At 36.8% G+C, this 18,160-nt stretch overlaps 1 protein-coding gene across 2 annotated transcripts in view; it reads left to right on the forward strand.

The window, feature by feature from the left end:
- Positions 1–18,160, forward strand: part of WFS1 (wolframin ER transmembrane glycoprotein) — a 33,173-nt gene that overhangs the window by 4,417 nt on the left and 10,596 nt on the right. For both annotated transcript variants that reach the window (XM_059470613.1, XM_059470614.1), the window contains exon 3: positions 14,282–14,364. In XM_059470613.1, the coding sequence (XP_059326596.1) occupies positions 14,282–14,364 (83 nt within the window). The remainder of the gene's footprint in view (positions 1–14,281; positions 14,365–18,160) is intronic.

Here is an 18,160-nt window from a genome sequence, read left to right on the forward strand (position 1 = left end):
TTTCAATTACTGTAACAAATTTAAGTTATATAGTTTTTAATGAATCTGCTATAATTTCTGTTGAAGAAGGGGAAATGTACTGTGTATATCTCAATTATTTGGAAGGGCAGTTTCAGCTCAGGACTATCTACCACATGCCCGTGTGTCCTTCCCCCACAGAAGGTCACTGGTATACTGGGCAGCAATAGTTGAAACATTGCCCAACAGGTGGAAGGAGATCCTTCCCCTCCAGTCAGCACTGGAGTGCTTCATCCTGTTCTGGACTTCTCAGTGCATGGAGAGAGACATGGAGAGAGTTCAGCACAGGGCCACAGAGATGGTGAATGAGCTGCTGCATCTCCCCTGGGGGAGACAGCTGAGAGAGTTGGGGCTATTCAGCCTGGGGGAGAGAAGTCTCAGGGGGATCTATCAATGTGCATAAATAGCTGAAGGTAGGGTGCAAAAAGAATGGAGCCATGATCTTTGCAGAAGTCTCCAACACAAAGATCAGAGACAGCTGGCACAGACAGGAGGTTCCCTTTTACCATCAGTAAACACTTTCTTTGTTTTTCCTGTGCGGGTGACTGAGCACTGGCATAGGTTGTCCAGAGGTGATGGAGTCTGCATCCATTGAGGTATTCAAAAACCATGTGGACACTGTCCTGGGCAGCCAACTTAGGTGGACCTGCATGAACAGAGGGGTTGCAACAGGTGATTTCCAGTGGTCCTTTCTAACCTCAACCATTTTACTAATTCTTGTAATATTCTTGACACCATATCTGTATTTCCGATCTGTCATTTTTCTTCCAGTTTTTGTTAATATACTCTGTGTTTAAGGCTATAGCATCAAAGTGAATGTTAAGTAATTTGTTTCCTGGAAGCACACATCACATCATCTATTCCTGCAGCATTATCTGTATCTTGCAGTGTAATGCAACAAATTAATGAATGCTTTGGCTCTCTGTCAGTAAAGCACTTAAATACACACAATATCCTCAGCAGAACAGGTACTTCCTTTGGATCAAACTCTTATACTGCCATTTTTTTTCTTAGCAATTTTTCAGTCTCTATTCTGCTAATGTATCATGAGGTAATGTTTATGTTATTCCTTTAAATAATTTCTTTCACAATGGGAGGTAATAGTGTTTTGAGAATTTATGGAGCAAATTGAATCTGGATTTAATGAAAAAATCAATCATTAAGATAATTTATAGATACAGGTTTTGTTGTGTTAAAAAAGAAAAGGAAGGCATTCCTATTTCTACTCAAAACTCTTGCATTCTGCTTATGTATGGTTTTGGTTTTCCATTCCTTGTGTATGTAGGAATGGAGAGAATGTCAATATGTCAGCTTTCCTGTATGAAAATAAATGAGACAAAAAAAATGGTTACTCTTTCAAGGATGTTCATGGACAGGGAGCTTATTAGTGAGCCAAGCATATACACTACTAATTAGGGCTCCTGAAATTTTAAAGCCATGGAGTCATCAGTATTCATGTGAGCAAATTACAGGAGAGTTCGTGTATAGCAAGGAAGACCAGTAGCTGCTTCCTAGTGAAGTCTTTTGAAACAGACTAAGATTCTAATCTCATAAGACACTTTTATGCCTCTCAGGTGCAAGGCACTCAGTTTCTGGTCCAGATGCTACATATCCCTTTCTGGCTTCTGTGTTTCATTCACTCTGTAGAGTCTCCTTCTTTCAAATGCAGCCTTAAAGCAATGTGAAAAGACAGAGCTTGAGTGAGAGCGCTGGAGCTCCCAACACCAAATTCTCCAAGTAGGCTTAAAAATATCATTCTTGCTAGAGAAACCATTTCCTCTCCTTACACACAGAACAGAGCTTGGAAAAAAACACTTTCAATGTGGTGACTTAGTTAGCATGTGAGTATCTGTAGTGCTGCTGCTATTAATGTTTTTTGAAAGAGATGCCTGAGTCTGCAGTTGAGGTAAGTGCCCTGTATTGCTGAGTTAGAAGGTAGATCTGAATGTCCCAGGAGATGGCTTGATTCAGATGAAAGAAAAGCAGAATTGAGAGACACTTCCCACAATACAGTCATGATTGGGTCCTTGACTGTCATTCAATTCAGCCACAGTGATAACTTGAACTGGATGACTCTCACCCCAGGTGAGCATTTATTGTGCTGGAGGTTATCTGGAGGAGTTACCATTTATTGTACTGCTTAGATATATTCAAGCATGTAAAGTGTCTTTCGTCAAAATTGGCTGTCTGCCAGTCAGCAGGTAAAAGAGGTCATGCTAGGATACTGGAGAACTAGCATGGGGAAAAGAGGGCAATTTTTCATATGTGCATGAAAAAGATTGTTACTGGTTTATTTCATCATTCATACACATTTACTAGTCAATAAGGTTGGAAAGGAGAAATTGCAAAGCTAAGTTGCAGTGCTTGAAGAAAGGTCTCTGGTTAAATAACTAGATGGGGTTTTTCGTCCATGGTTTTGCTGTAATCTCTTGTTCTAGAATTGAGAACATATGGGAAGGTGTTTGTACAGAGAGCTTTGCAGACAGAAATCAATTTATTATATTTGGGTTTTAGATATATAGAGTTCTGTGTGTACTTAGGTTATGAAAGTTTTTTGTACCTCTAGGAAGAGAATTATTTTATTAATTGACTGACTTCAAATTCATAAATAGTTAAAAATCTTTTAAACAGTTTACAATGCATTGCAACAATTTATCACAGTGTGTCTCCAAGGCATTGCTAAATGATAGCTAAGAAATAGGGAACCTTTCTAATTTACAAATATTTTCCAAGTGTTACCTTCTTCCACTTAAGGTTACAAAACCTTTGCTTCAGAGCTCTATTTTAGCACTTCTATGTCTTTACTTTTTGGCAGTCAGCTATCACAGACTAACTCTTGAGGCAAACTGAAGTGTTTGCGCAAAGCTTGAAGAAATCTCAGAAAAACCTTTGATTATTTGAAGGGGAGGATTATGCCTTGAAGTATTAATTACTTAACAATTTATCTCTCAGTTTATTAATGCCCATCAAACTTTACCTTTAAATACTCATGCTCCTAGAAAGCTCATTTGCCAGGCTTTGCTGTGGGAGAGAAAGGATTCTATCCAAACAAAAGTTAATGACTGTATTTTTTGATAAAATTTTGGGACATCATCATTGTTGGTGCAGAACAATGAAGCAGGCCTTTTTGTGTCTGCTGCTATTGTCAGTAACATGCTGGTATTTTTACCACATATGGGAGGAGGATTGAACACCCATTTATTGGAGGAAACATTCTCCATCTTTCCCTCTACCACCATTTGAAATACATTAATGGATTTTCTGGTTGATAACAAAGATACTATTACTGCTGTCAAATTTTTGACATTCATGTGATGAACCAGATTATGGAAGATACCCTAGCTTAGTCTTCATCCATTATTTTCCAGGTGGATCAATTTCCTAATCTGTTTATGATAACAAAATTTCTAGCATAGTCCCAGGGTGCTGAAAGAAAGGAGGGTAGGAAGGGAAGAGCTGTACACATATTAGTGAATTATGTAATGAAATGGGAGTGGCCCTATAAATTCTTTGGTGTGAAGGACTTAACATCCCTTTTGTGCAAATTTAAGAATTTAATCTAGTGGTTGGAATCTTCCAATTCAGTTTTCTTCAGAAGAGATCCAGTATGTGTGTTCCACTGTGCAGACAAATCCCTGTTCCAGTACAGTAGTCAAGGAGAGATTTGGAGCTGTTGTGTTGCTGAAGGGCCCCTTGCAGCAGCAGCAGCAGCCCCGCTTCACTGTGAAAGTTAGAAGGTGAGACTGGGAGCAGTAAACTGGCAAGTAAAGCTAATCCTTTGAAAAGTTAATTACTAGAAATGCTTACGTCACTGGATTTGTGGTTTTGCTAAAAAGTTGGAATGTTCCTTTTTTAAGGGCCCCTCTATTTTGACAGTGAATAGACTGCTGGAGTGTCAATGTGAAGTACTCTTAACTGCAGAATTGCTGAAATTCCATGTGCATTGTGCAGGTTGTTATGATAACTTTCTGCTCTCTGCACCTACAAAAATATGTGGGCTTGGTGAGCTCTCTGGTCTCATCTTCTCATATTGTTTTTCATTGCTTTCCCCTTTCTTCTTTTTAGTGGAAATGGTTAATATTGATGATTATCAACTAAGAAACGACAAGATGGGGATTTATTTTTAACTCTACAGTTTTGGAACTGAAAATTTATGTTAGGTTTATCCCAGCTCATCCATAAAGGATTCAATCAGAGATGCCTGCATAGGAAAAAGCAGCAGGACTGGCTCATTAGTTACATATAAAATTGTTTTAATGACTTTAAAAGATCATTGTACAGTAATAGCTACACTAGAAAAATACAGATTTGAAGAATGGTTTTTCCTCCACTTTTAAAATTTATAGTCTATAATATCACTCTTTATCTTCCACCTACATGCTTTTTTTTATTGCTCTCTTGACAATTTACATTCATTTTGTGGGGGTGCAGAAGTTGTTCCCAGTTCAATTTAACGCTATTTGATGACTTGCAATTGTGGAGTGACTAAGACTGTTACCATATCTACAAATGCATTGCTCCTCCCAGAGAAAGTAGAGTTGAGTCCTAGACTTGAACAGCCCTGTAAACAAATGTTATTCCCTTTTCTCCCATCACTGTTATCACTTTTTAAAGTCGAATGCCTGCCAAAGTACGGTAGTATAAGAACTTGGAATTGTTCTTGGGACAAGTAGACTTGTCTTGAGATCTCACCATGGAGGTTAAAGGCATAAAAGAAAAACGTGCAATGTACTCTTAATTGTACCAAGCCCTTACTATGCAGTTAAGAATTCAGGAGGCTTCTGAATGGATGAAAGAATTCAACACTCATAGATGAGCAGCTAAGCATCCAGAGTTAATAAAACCTTTTTTCAAATTGTTGATGTTTGTTGAGCAAAGTATTTCTTCTTCTCCTCCAGTCAGTTCCTCTGTCACTATAATTGATATGTGCAAATCATGTTTATGACATGATGCTCTATGCCAGCTTTTAAGTGGAATGTCAGTCTTTCCAGAAACTTCACTCCTACACAGTTACTGCACACAGTACCACTGAGCTTTTGGAACTTGTGGAAAGTGAGTAGGAGGATTTCTCTAGAGACTCAGGCTGGCTCTCCTGAACACTGAAGGCTCAACAATACAATCCAGTGACACAAAAAAGCTGTTAGAACCTGTGTTTACTGTTATAAAATGTAAAGATCAAATATTCTAAAAGTACCTATTCTACCTGTGGACAAATGGAGGCGATCTAACATCTTTCACTTAGGAAATGAGCTTACATAGCCTCTTCTAACAAAATAAATTATTTTAATTTTCCATTAATTGTGTTATGCCTTTACTCCTAAGAGTGTCTGAAATTCAAGAAAGCTTGTTTCATACTAAAAATCTGCAATAAAAAGCTGTGTGCTGTCCTTTGAAATTGTTGAATTTGTTTGATTTTTTTTTATTAACTTACCAGATTTGTGCTTACAGAAAGAAGCATAAAATCCAGTGTTACACTATCAGAATTACCACCATGCACTTCCAGAAGGAACTGGATGTATTATGTAGGACACGACTCCAAAAGAAATACCTTGTGGGCAGATTGTGCACAAAATGTGTTGCTCTGCCTGTTTTGGTTGATATCCATGGACAGGCACCCCCATCAGCTTTCATTTTCCTACTTTTTCTTGATTATTTATTTATTGACAAAGAGACTTTGATTATTTACTTTGTAGGTACATGCATTCTTGTTGCCTGCTCCCTCTCCCATGTTATAAAGTTTCCTTCATACTAGCAAATGAGCTATTACTGACAATCCACCACAAAAGGATTTCCTATAGATAGTATATTTAATTTTTGAAAAGTGTGCAAGCAAGTTCATTCACTCTTCTAACATGAATTAACTGCTTCATGTTTGCGACAGGGTGTTTTTATGATGGCTCAGTCATGCTTTAGGGTTTGGGTTTTGTTGTTATTGTTTTTTTGCTTTCTGTTTTTTTTAAGTACCACAATAAAACCAGATGATTACAATACAATCCTGTCATAGTTTTGAACAGTGCAATAAGACATCTGCTGACTTCATGAGAAGCTGTAACATTTTCTGACTGTGCTAGGTAAATACTGGATGAATAGAGAACAAGGCATGAAAACTGAGCCATAGGAGAAGGATTCCCTTTCAACAGTTGTCTGAGAACCACATTCAGTCATGCAAAGCTGAAAGATGCCAGTGCCTCAAAGTAGTCTGCAAATACAGAGGTTCTGCAGGTGGGTTGTCTTCAGCAGCTGGATGCTTGGTTTGTAAGAAACCAAATGATGCTTTTTCATCTTATTCATTTTGGGTTATTTCTACCAAAGGCGTTGAAATCTAGGGAACAGAACACATTTCAGCGCTGTTGAATGCAAACTGATGAAAAATTACTATTAAAAACTGATTGGCTTCCAGCAAACTGATCATCTTTGTAAATATTTATGGTAATAGTTAAGATGATGTAGGTCTTTTGGTGCACCACCCTAAATTCTGTTGGCACAGGATTCATAGCGCATTTTTGACCTTTTACTGGCTATTTCTTTTCAGCCTAATCCAATGCTGGGTTATATAGCTGCATTTTAATTTTTTCGCTGATGAAACTTGTGGCAAAGACTGCTTTTGTGGTTCTAAACTTAATTGTAGAACAGTTAGAACCTATCTGGAAGTACTACTTAAGCACTTTTATTAATACTAAGAATGGGATAAGCTTTGCATGTTGCACTTCAGAGGCATATTTTTATGGAAATTCCTAAACAGAAAAAAGGTTAAGTAAAAATCCAGCTTCAAGTCTTGATAATGGAAGTCATAGAAGAGGCTTTTTCAAATACAAATAATTCTATATCTGTTTTTTCTCTGCCATATCAATCTCCACCTACACATTCATTTGTTCATCTTACCTTGTGGAGCATGGTGGGAGGAGTGGGGTTTAGCAGTGAATATAGTTTATTCATACTAGTATCCACTCACTGTAGAAGTAAGTAATTTTCCTTGTGATTGAGACAGTACTCCCTTTCAGATTCAATTACAGTAAAGCCTTCTTGCTAAAGCAGTAAAGTGATATATGCCTGAACCTCCAAGTAAGTACAGTGCTGTGCAATGTGACAAAGTTCAGTTCAGACATCAGTGCTCTTAATGGTATATAGAGAATTTCTTCATATGTGGGAGAAGATCTAATGTCAAAGAAGACATTCTTCACTCCCTGCTCCCACCCCAGTAATTTAGCTGGTAGAAATGCCTGGGAATGAAATCTTGTTCCATACTACTCCATCAAACATCTCAATTACTCTGTCAGTTAATAACGTGACACTGAGGGAGATGCCTGACATCCTGTGACTTCTTATAAGTAGAAAACCCACTGAAGTTCAGTAGTGAGCTTTTGGAATAAAGCTAATGAAAACACGAAGTGCAGTTTTTCTTCCTCTGGATGCAATCCAGCTTTTTCTTACATCTGAATTAGCATAGGTGTGTTCCAGTTCAGGAAGGCTCACAGAAGCTGCTTTCAATACTCAGTGCTAATAACTAGAGATTGGTAACAGGCTTTGTCAGGTTCAAGATTCTTGCTACCTTTGTCCTGAGAATCATTTACAGCACACCTGTTAGAGCCAAGGGGCTTTTTCTAAATGCAGTGCTACTGCTGTCCTTTATTTTATTCAGAATGTTCTTTAGCTACTTGCAGCATAAACATTTTTAAAAGCCTTTTTAAACTCATAGAAATATTTGGCATTGGCCAAATACTTTTAATCTGTTCATGCCCTTGAGTTCTTGTGCTAGAAAGACGCTTAGAAAGTCTCTCTATTTACCTTCTCCATTTCATTCTCCTCATTTTCTTCCCCAAGTTATAAAGCTCTGATAATAGTGTCTTATTAGCACTGAACTGTGTTTTTCATAAACCACTGCTACAACTCTAAGGTGTTACACTGAGTGATAATAGTTCAGAGCTTATCACTGGGTGCAGTGATAGAGTGCCTTCCTGGTTTGCTGCATTTCATCTAGCCTTTTATCACTTAATTAGTCATTAAATCCTTCTGCTGGTTTTGCTTGACTTTTTTTGTTGTTTTTTTTTTCCTGAATAGCACAGAATCATCAACAGATTTTGGCATCTTGGTATTAGCCCTTTTCCTTTCGCTCATATAAATGTATTGAGCGATTTAGACCTTATTTTACATCCCTCTGTGTCTAAACTGATAATCTTTCCCCTGGGAAAATGAAAGCTGTGTTTTTCTAATCTTCATTCCTATTCTGTTTCTTAATCTCTCACTTTTCTATGTAACCTGCATTCTAATTTGTTTAGAGGACTTAAGTGAGAAGCCTTGTTCCCTATCTTTAGAGATGTAAAATGAGCTGGATCCACCTGTCCAACCCAGTAGATCTATTTTTCTTAATTAGGGAAAAAATAGGTTTGTAAATGTCTTTTTTGTATCTTCCTTAGTTGGAGAAGCTACTTAACCTATAAAGTTATTTATTAAATGTATTTAAAATCATATCCTGTTTTTGAATGCATAATTTTCTCAGATGTAGTTGAGGTTGTTATTGTTGTTGCTTTCTCACCTTTTTGCTGCTCTGTTTTTTTGTCTTAATTACATTTATTCAAACAAAAGTATAACGAAACTACCTCTAAAATTCTATACCTAAACCTAAAATTTGCAAGATCATTTGTAAGACTGCTTGGCTCACTTTGCTGGGCCACCTTGATAACAATTTTCTCCTGTGTCAACTGTCAGATCTTCTTATGGAATAGTGAAAATGGTTATGTATTTTCCTAGGTGTGTGCTCAGTGAGCTTGGAGGAGTGTTCCCCCTGGATAGGACTGAAGATATTTTGTTGTGCATATGCTCAGCTGTTCCTGACTGTTTTCAGTCACTTCAGGAATACTTCCTGTACTATAAAATGGGAGGGCCAATCCAGTAATCTTGTTTTGTATCTTGTCATCTCGGATCCTTTATTCTTCCCAGCACATGAGTTATATCCTCGTCCTACTGCACATTCCTGTCAATTCTTTTTCTGAGCCCAAATGAATGCATAAAGTCATGATCATATAAAGTGTGTATGCCATACAGGCTTCCTTCATACTCTTTGTGTGGGTGTTGCTTAATGCATTAATCTTTTGTTCAGTAGAGTTTCCATGAGCTTTAATATTCACTTGTAAAACCTGTAATTTCTTTTAAACTTACATATTTTGTATGAATGCTTCATTGTTGCTTCCTGTCTGAGAAGGTGCTTTCAGTTTTCCTTTTATCCTGTTCTCACTAGGTTTTCACCTTTTCATTCAAAGCACTTAGAAGTCTGCAGCTTGTGTTTGTTTAAAAAAATTATTTGTTGTGCATGATAGCATGACTGTCATAGGGCTGGCCTCCAATAACTGTGTAAACAAATAAAACCTCAAGCTCAAAAGGCATAAGAAATTGTGATCCTTTAAAATACCTTTGTTTTTTCTTAGTTGTTCCTTGTTCAGGGTCTTTAACCTCTTGCTTAATCTGGAATTCAGGGGCTGTAGCTGTGACCTAAGAAGAAAGCTGTGTGCACCTGGCCAGGGGTGATATTAGCAGGCAAGGGGCTAAAACTCCCTTGAGCTGAGTAAATCCACTGCTGAGAGCTTTAATGTGTTTGTGTTGGTAGGAAAGTAAATCGACAAACACTTTTATTATTCAGCATGCACTCTATTGATTCTTTCTGCCTGAAATAACTTTAGTAGATTTTTTGGAAGGAAGGCAGTGATTCTTAGTGGTTAGAAGAGCACTGAGAAAATTGAGGGTGTCTATCTGATGGGTGTGTGTGTATGATCCACTTTGTGTGCCTATATATACAACTTATATATAAAAATCTTCCTTTATGTGAAAGGACTATTATGTGCCTTTAAAGATTTCAGAATTCAAGAATGGAAGTGTCACACGCAATGTCACTTAAAATGCTGAGGTTTTGGAAGCAGTGTTTGTCTAAAATGTGTGTAAAAGGTTTTGTTAAGTATGTGATCAGACACTGCAGCAAGCCAGCCAACTACAGTGATGCTCACATTATGTGATTCGGTTGTGTATGTTAAGGGTGTTAAAATTGTTGGGAATCTATTGCATCTATTACTGATTTGTATTAGAATACTGGGAAGGAAATCTTGTGTCAACCCCAGTTTACTTTATTTGTCTTTAAAGTCTTTTGCATTGAACATATTTCTTATCCAGATTGTGTAAGTCCATTCTTCAAAACTTTGTATGAATGTTGAAGAGTTGTTGGGTTTTAGTCTTCAATATAGTCCAAAGATGAGGTTTAGATATGTTATTTAATCTTTAACCTGTAATGGCATCTTCCTTTTGTGATTTGAAATTATGAGCATTGGTATCTTACAATTCATTTGGACTAATCCCCTACTGTGGATTGACTGCCTTTTTGTCAATTAAATGGTTAAATTTCAGAGGTAAGGGACAATAATTGCATCCCAGCAAAGTTTTTAAGAAACTGAAATGTTTCCTTTTTAAACATTTCCTATTTCTAATCAAAACCTAGTAGAAATAGTAAAAATGCCTGCCTGTGACAGAATGAATGCTAAATTCCCATTTGAGCTTACAGCAACAAAGCTGGAATCTTACTTTATATGGTCAATGTGACAAGTAGTGTGTAAAGCTTCAAAAAGTAAGTAGCTGTCTTTCTGTACCATGATTACATTGATGCAGCAAAGTATGATCTGGATCTGCATCTGCATCATACTTTGCAGATCACAAATAATTTTTTTCCATTTTTTTAATGAAACAGAAAAATTAAAGTATGCAATGTCATTTTATATCTTAAACCTAAGATTTTATCACACAGAATAAAAAATCCAAAACAAATAAAATTTTATTAATAATATTATTGTTACAATATCTGTTAACTAGTTTGTGTTGAATGATCTATCTCTAGGAAAGTAGAACTAACTATATTGGGAACTGATTTATAGAGCAGCCTGATGATGAGCTAAGCTTTACACATTTCTGAGTTCTTGGTGGCAGAGTTGGAACTACAGCAAATATTAAGTACTAACCACCCTTCTACACCCCTGGTCTTAATTTCTTTTATTAATTATGTGCTGTCTTAAACTTTTCTGCTTTCTCTCGCCTGCTTTCATTTGAACATTTGAATGGCTGCACTGCTTGTGAACCTTGAACTTCATTGGCTTGCATTAACACACGACACAAAACAGCTAGTGAAGTCAATTTTAATTGTCATAAAAGATTTATGAAGTCTTGCAAGTTGAGTGTTCCTGTCTTGTGGAAATTTTTATATTCAAGACAGAGTTAAATTTGACATTTAAAAGGTATGAGTTCTAAGCAAAGCTGGAAAATAAAAGCTTCCACTGACAGCATTTCCATTGCACTACTCTTATGTGGGAGGAATACACAAGATATTTTCTGACTAAAAACATGCTTAAGAACAAGAGTGATAAGTTACAGTCACCACTTCTTATGGTATTGTTATGTGGGATGCATATACTCTTGTGTAGTTGTTTGTTCAGTGCTGAGCTGAATTGCAAGAATGTGTTGGCCATCCTTGTTCTAAAACACACCTTGACTGTGCTTTGGACCTTTTACCATCAGAGACTGACTGGTATACCCTATGAAAAAGTAGGCTGATAATGGCAGCCGTGAAACTAGAGTCATTCATGCTTGGCCTGTTTAATTATCCTCTTTCCTAAGCAGAGGAAAAAACATTGCTGGTTACATGAACTGCATATACTAAGATATTCTAAATTTGATCTCCACAGTGTGTTCATCCACCTTTACCCTACAACTACAGAATCAACCCACAGGCATATTTTTAATTAACTGTTATTTATGTTCATAGGTCACATGTGCAAGTACATAGAATTGATAATTGGGTGGGAGAGATTGGGCAGTAGGTTGAAAATAACTGCAGAAAGTGTTTCTTTCCCCTGGCAGTCAGCTCTGTTAGAACAAACAAGTTCAACTAGTTTACTGCAACCTTTTTGTTTTTCTCATTCAAGGAGGCAGTTCACCATAAGGCCGCACATATTTAATTTTTTCTTTTCTCCCCCCATCTTTGCAAATACCGTTATGTACATGTTAATCTGCAATGTAATTGCAATAAAGTAACTATAGCCTGGTGTTGTAAAACTTTCCCATTTTGTTTCTTCAGCTTTCTTTTGAAGTAGGTTTTCTTTTCTAACACATTCTACTGAGCAAAAAGAGCTAAAAGGGGTCAGAGCTGTGCCATGCTCTTGTGTGTGTCAAGTGGATGGAAAGGAGGAGATTTTGCCATATAAGCTGCCAGACAACTGCCTTTCTTTTTAGAGCTTTTATCAGTTTAGCAAACTGCTTTCTGTAGTTTGTTGTTTTTCTTATGTGTGTAAATTCCACTTTATCATTTAACACTGACTAGGAGGCACGAATGGTGCCTCCTATATTATCCAGAATATCACTGAAATATCTGTGGGGTTTTCAACATGTAGAAAACCCTGAACAGAAAAAACAAAAGGCATTCCTAAGTCCTCTAGCACAGAAATTTTGATGCAAAAGGGTTTAATGAATTTGAAAGCACAAGAGGAAACAAGAAAAGTACTGCCTTGCCCAGCTTGTTTCATTTGAGTGGGGTAGGTAGATAAATATTTTGTTTCTTTCAAACACTGTGCTCTTTCCTGTAACTTCCTGTTTATTGTGAGCAGAGAGCCCCTGAGTGATGTTTGCTGGTGTTAATGGTGCCATCTGGAAAACAGGCTTCTGACTTGTTTAGAGTTCAAATTATGTTGGTTATATATCAGGGCAAGGAGATTAGGTAGTTAATTTTGCTGGGATGATGTTTGCCTATTTTGCAATAATATTTTTACAGCTTTTTGAAAAGACCAAGTACTAAATGAAAATTATTTTTCATTATGTGCCTTGTTTAGCCAGACAACATGTTATAATCTGGCATTAGAACTTTTCCAAGTAGAACTTGGCAGACAAAACTGTGGCATGGTGAAGAAGAAATCTTACTTCTTTATGTACTCTTGTTAAATACATCTATTTTAATTAAAGTGTTGGCTTGTAGCCTGTTCTTCTTTAAAAATGGTCCCAGTACCAGGGGTGTTAAAGAATGCAAGTGACCCTGTTGTTGAGGAGATCATGTGGGATGGGGTTGATTTCTTCCTTCCTGCCATTTCATGAAGAAGAGCTGGTAGTGCCTGGCCCCTGAGCTGGCAGGGCTCACATTGATGTGCCCCAGTCAGGCAGGGACTCTGACTTCAGTGGTGCCTGAAAGTCACTTTCCTGCACCTGGAAACTGCTTCCCAAGCACACTTTTCATGCTGCCACTGCCCTCAGGATGTAGCTACAAAGTGCCACAGAGTGTTTGTGTGGAGTAATGTCAGTAGGGGTCAGACTTTGGTGCTTAGTGTGGAATTTGGGTCTGTCTTTCTAACTATAATTTTAGATTGCTTGGTTACTAAAGCTGTAACTCTGACTCAGTGGTCAGTTGTCCATTCTGACCCAACTTAAAACATGCAAGTTGTATTGATTTTTCTCTTTAAAATTTTTCCAAACTAATTTATGAGAAATCATCTCATAAAAGAGTAGCAGTCCTGGCCTTCATCAGCTTTGCTATTAACTAATTCTTTATTCATCAAGTAGCACGCAGCATGACGTTGCTTGCAAATACTGGTTATCAGATAAAGCTCTCAAGTTTTTCATTCTGATTGACTGGTGGAGCAGTATGATGCTTTTGAAGGAAACCAATTGTTTAAGTGTGTAAGTGTTCAGTAGATGGGAAAGAAATAAAATACAAGGTGCAGTGTGGAGAAAAATTTAAAAAAACAAGGTTTAACAGTGTAATTGTTGTTAGTTTTTGTATGCTCTAGAGCCTGAGGGACTGAGCTTTCAAATACACTGTTTGAAAGGCTGATTAATTTTTCAAAATCCTAGAAAAGGTTCCAGTGCTAAAGAGACTGACAGGTGAAAGACTGAATAGATATCAGCAAAGGAATAGTAATAGTACAAAAGCTGATCCACATTACATGTTCCACATGTGCTCATATTTATTGTAAGGAATATTGTATTGAGAAACAAATTTTGTGTAAGTAAATGAGAAACTGTAAACTGTGGCATCCTGTGGTATGTGGCAAATAACAAGGTAAATATGCTGAAGTGCAATACTGAGATGGAGAGTCAATATTGTAATAAGTTAATTTCCATTGTTCTTGAAAACCCTTATGTTGCATTTTTGAGTTATGATCATCTAATTCTTCAACCACATACAGCAACAATTTTAAAAATACTTTAAACTATTGCAACTAAACAATTTTCTTTATCTAATTTATAGAGGGCATGAAGGAAGAACCTGAAGTGCTCTTTGAAGACCTGCTTGAGAGGGCCAAAGCTGGAGAGCCAAAAGCACAAACAGAGGTAATTATATAATTATATATGGTTTTTGTCCAGTCTTGTTTGCTCTTCATTCCAAAAATAGCACTGCCTGCTGCAGAACTATTATCTCTTCCTCAGCTGAACTGTGTCTGCTTAGATGCTAAACTATTCAAAGGAAGGTGATGCCAGATGGTTTCTCTGCCTTGAGAGAGGCTGCTTCCTTGACAGTGTGAGTGGCTTCAGGTCCAACTCTTAAGCATGGAAAAGGTACAGACCTGATTTTGCTTTTCTTTTTGTTAAAGAAGCATGTGGAGAGCTGTGCAGACAGGGACTGTTAAATGCTGTTGGTTCAGCACTACACTGTATACAAAGATACCAGGGCTCTTAGGCTGCACTCTGGAGGAAGCTGCCATTGAGCTGCTTTAGCAGGAACAGAGGTTGGTTGTTGATGTTTTGCTCATATACCATTTCTCTGTTGAATTACACATTTTAGAAAAGAACCCCCATGTAAATCTTTTACTTATTTAATGGCAGATAAAATTGAATTAATAGTATCAGTTCTGTCCTGCATTTGTTAGCACTTCAGGTTTTCCCTTAGGTTTTAGAAAAATTGTACCAGTTTTCCACTGCATTCTATTGCCTGGTATAGTGGTCTAGTATAAATAGCTTAACATTTTCTGGAAGGATTTTAATTTGTGTTTAACCTGGTTAGTGTTTTACTTGAGCATTCTTTTCAAAATTCAGCTTTGATGCTAAATAGGAATGGTTGCAGTCTCCTACATGCTCATTGCTGATTTGGATTTTTCCCCAACAATCCTATTGTAAATAAAAATCAGAGGTGAGGATGGGAAAATAATTCTTTTAAAGCTGGTAAAAAAAAAAAAAAAAAAAAAGGCATTGCTGGCTTGTTCTCCCTCCCTTATCAACTTGTTTGAGGGGCAAGCCGACCTTGGAGTTGTAACCTGAGATAGTAGCAAATTCCTCACTTTGAAACAGCTGGTGGCTTTGTGGAGGATGAAACATTATCCTTGAGGGAACCATTGCTGTAAAATCCATCTTTTGGCTCTATTCCTCCACATGTAAGAAAGCAAAGTCCATAATATTCTTTCAGGCTATAATTTCCAGTTGAGTAAGAATACTCAGAAATACTTACATAATCTAAGTCTGTGATGCATACATATGTATATATAAATGATGGGGGTTTTCTCCTTCACTATTAATTTCACTTTCATTCTCTTCCTTTATCTCTATAACTGTGTACATTTTCTACTCCCACAGAATAATAGGGTTCTTACCATAAAAAGATACAGCATACAATTTTTCTTCAGTATGCACTCAGGATGAATTGACTGCCTGAAATGGAGCCTAAAATACAGTAATTTCTTTTTTTTTTATGCAGTCACATTTCTTGTTACTTGTGGAGAGAGAATTAGCTTTTTGTTTTTAAAACCCAAAAAGAAATTTATTTCTTCTCTATGTTGAATACATTCCTTTAGAATCAATTAGAAAAATGTATTTTCATTTCTCATATTTGTAGGAGCATGAATGAGATGCTGAGATGCCACTTTTGTGCTGTTTGTTAACCACTACAAAGTCAAACACAAGAAATCAGCTGGTTCAATGGCTTGTAGTTATTTTATTATTCTGTGTTTATTCAAAAATAATTCTGCAATGCCTGTGGAAATAAATGTACTCTGAGTGGCTGTCAACATTAATTACTGTAACAATATATATATATATATATATATTTAAATTGAGAAGTAACTGTATGGCAGTTGCATCAATGAAACACCCACAGCAGGAATTCTGTAATGGAGAAAAGGCAGTTCTGTGTCTTTAATCAGAGGATGTCTGCAAGGGGACATCTTGCTTGAGATGACCACCTCACTTAGCAAAGCCAGAGATGGGAGCAACCTTTAGACAAGTACAGTGTGAGTGTCTCTGTTAAGCTGTTACCAAGTATGACTTTATTTCACACTCTCAGCTCATGAGAAAGAGAGAACCCCAGACTACTTAAATGACAGATTTGAGGTTAACACTGTTTCCCATCCATTCTTTCTCCTTTGACTGCTACAGGCCAGAGCTTTGCAGCCATTTTCAGGTGGTTTGATGTAGGAGCATTGCTGTTAGAACCACAGACAAGCCAAAAAGCATTTCAGACATAAAACAGGTTATGCTATTATTTTGCTTGTGCTATGTGCCTTCTGTGCTATGACTAGTCACACAAACTGTTAGTTGATGTTGCAATACATGTTTCTGTATATAAAAGGTCCTTAGAAACTTAAAAGCTGTGTGATTAAGTGTTGCTACTCTTGAGGTTTTGCTCAAAATCTCAATGGCTATAAATATAAACCTGCTTAAGAAACAGCTGTTCTTGTCAGATAGATGTTATTTGCCATGTAACTTGTTCAACCAATTCCTTTCTGAAATAAATAGCTGTAGGTACATCTGCAGTTGAATGACAGATTGCCATGCAATTGCTGAAAGATATTTTTTTTTTTGTCTTGTACACTCTTGGTGTGCACCTCCCATTGAACTCAGGCATGACTTTGTAATCAATGTTTGGATTATCTAGTCCAATTTTCTCCTTATTTCTGTATAGTTTTGGATAGCTTCACTGTATGTGCTATGGATTTAATGTCTACCCAATAACTCTCTGTGTGGAAGTTGTTGAAACACTCACTGAAGTGTATGAAAACAGTTAAATGGCTGGAGAAATAAACTTTAGTGGAAGAAGAAAGACCTTTCTGTCTTATATGATATTATATATAGTGTATGTGTGTGTATATATATATGTATATATATACACACATTTTATATATATATATATATATATAATATATCTCTTATGTCACTGCATTTAATCTACATAAGGGTAACGTGATTTATTAATCTTTCAACAGTATTTCTTTAGTCACCTTTAGTGGCTGTAACAAATACTGCAGTAGCAAATGAAAGTTTCAGAGAACCTTTCAAACAGGGTTTTTTGTTCCAGCAGATAATATTGTGGATTTTAAAAGCTATTAAGGTATTGCATTAATTGCTTCTAGAAGGTAGCTGAATGAAGTAACATTACAGAGAGAGGGGGGAGTGCAGTGAGCCAAGCAAAAATATTTTCCACATTCTTGAGGTATGCAGATAAAATGTCCAGTAGTTCTGGTAATTTTCTGCCCTTTCACTTCTTAAGGCCTTGTCTTGTGATAAGCAGAAGTGTTTCATGCTGTTGCATAAATATATTTACTAGTACATTTTCCTATATTTTAATTTTTAGAAGGAAGAAAAAAGGTGATGGTTTTTTCTTACCTGTAAAACAGTAATATAGACACCTGCTTCGTAATTTCTGTAATCTTGAGTAGGAGAAATTGTATAAGCTTTTTCACTGAATTTGTTTGATACTTAAGCAGTATTAGTTTTATTTCATTCACCAAATAATCATGAGTTTGCTTTGATCTTTAGTGACTGAACTGGAGTGAGTCAGGGATTGCCCTTCTTGAAGCCTGCTTCCATGCCAAGGCCTTGTCAATAGCTTCATCTGAATTTCTGATTATATTACACTTACTTTGTCTCTAAAAGGAAATTAGCAGTATTGTCTGGTCACTGTTGTAGGAGGAAAAGAATTCAAGAAAACTTTAAACACTCTGAGCTTCACTTGATTCTGCCAGATGCCTGAACACCAACAGCAACTGATTCACTGACCTGGCCAAATGTGTTGCAATTCCTTCTTGCTTCCAGTTCTTCCAGATCTTTCCAATCAGAAGATCAGCTTACAACTATGTTCTTTAGTGCTAGGAGCAAATGTTTTGACCTTTTGTTCAGAGAGAATTTATCTTAGCTGAGT

Source organism: Ammospiza nelsoni, chromosome 4 (assembly GCF_027579445.1).
Source record: "Ammospiza nelsoni isolate bAmmNel1 chromosome 4, bAmmNel1.pri, whole genome shotgun sequence".
In the NCBI taxonomy this organism is placed as follows: domain Eukaryota; kingdom Metazoa; phylum Chordata; class Aves; order Passeriformes; family Passerellidae; genus Ammospiza; species Ammospiza nelsoni.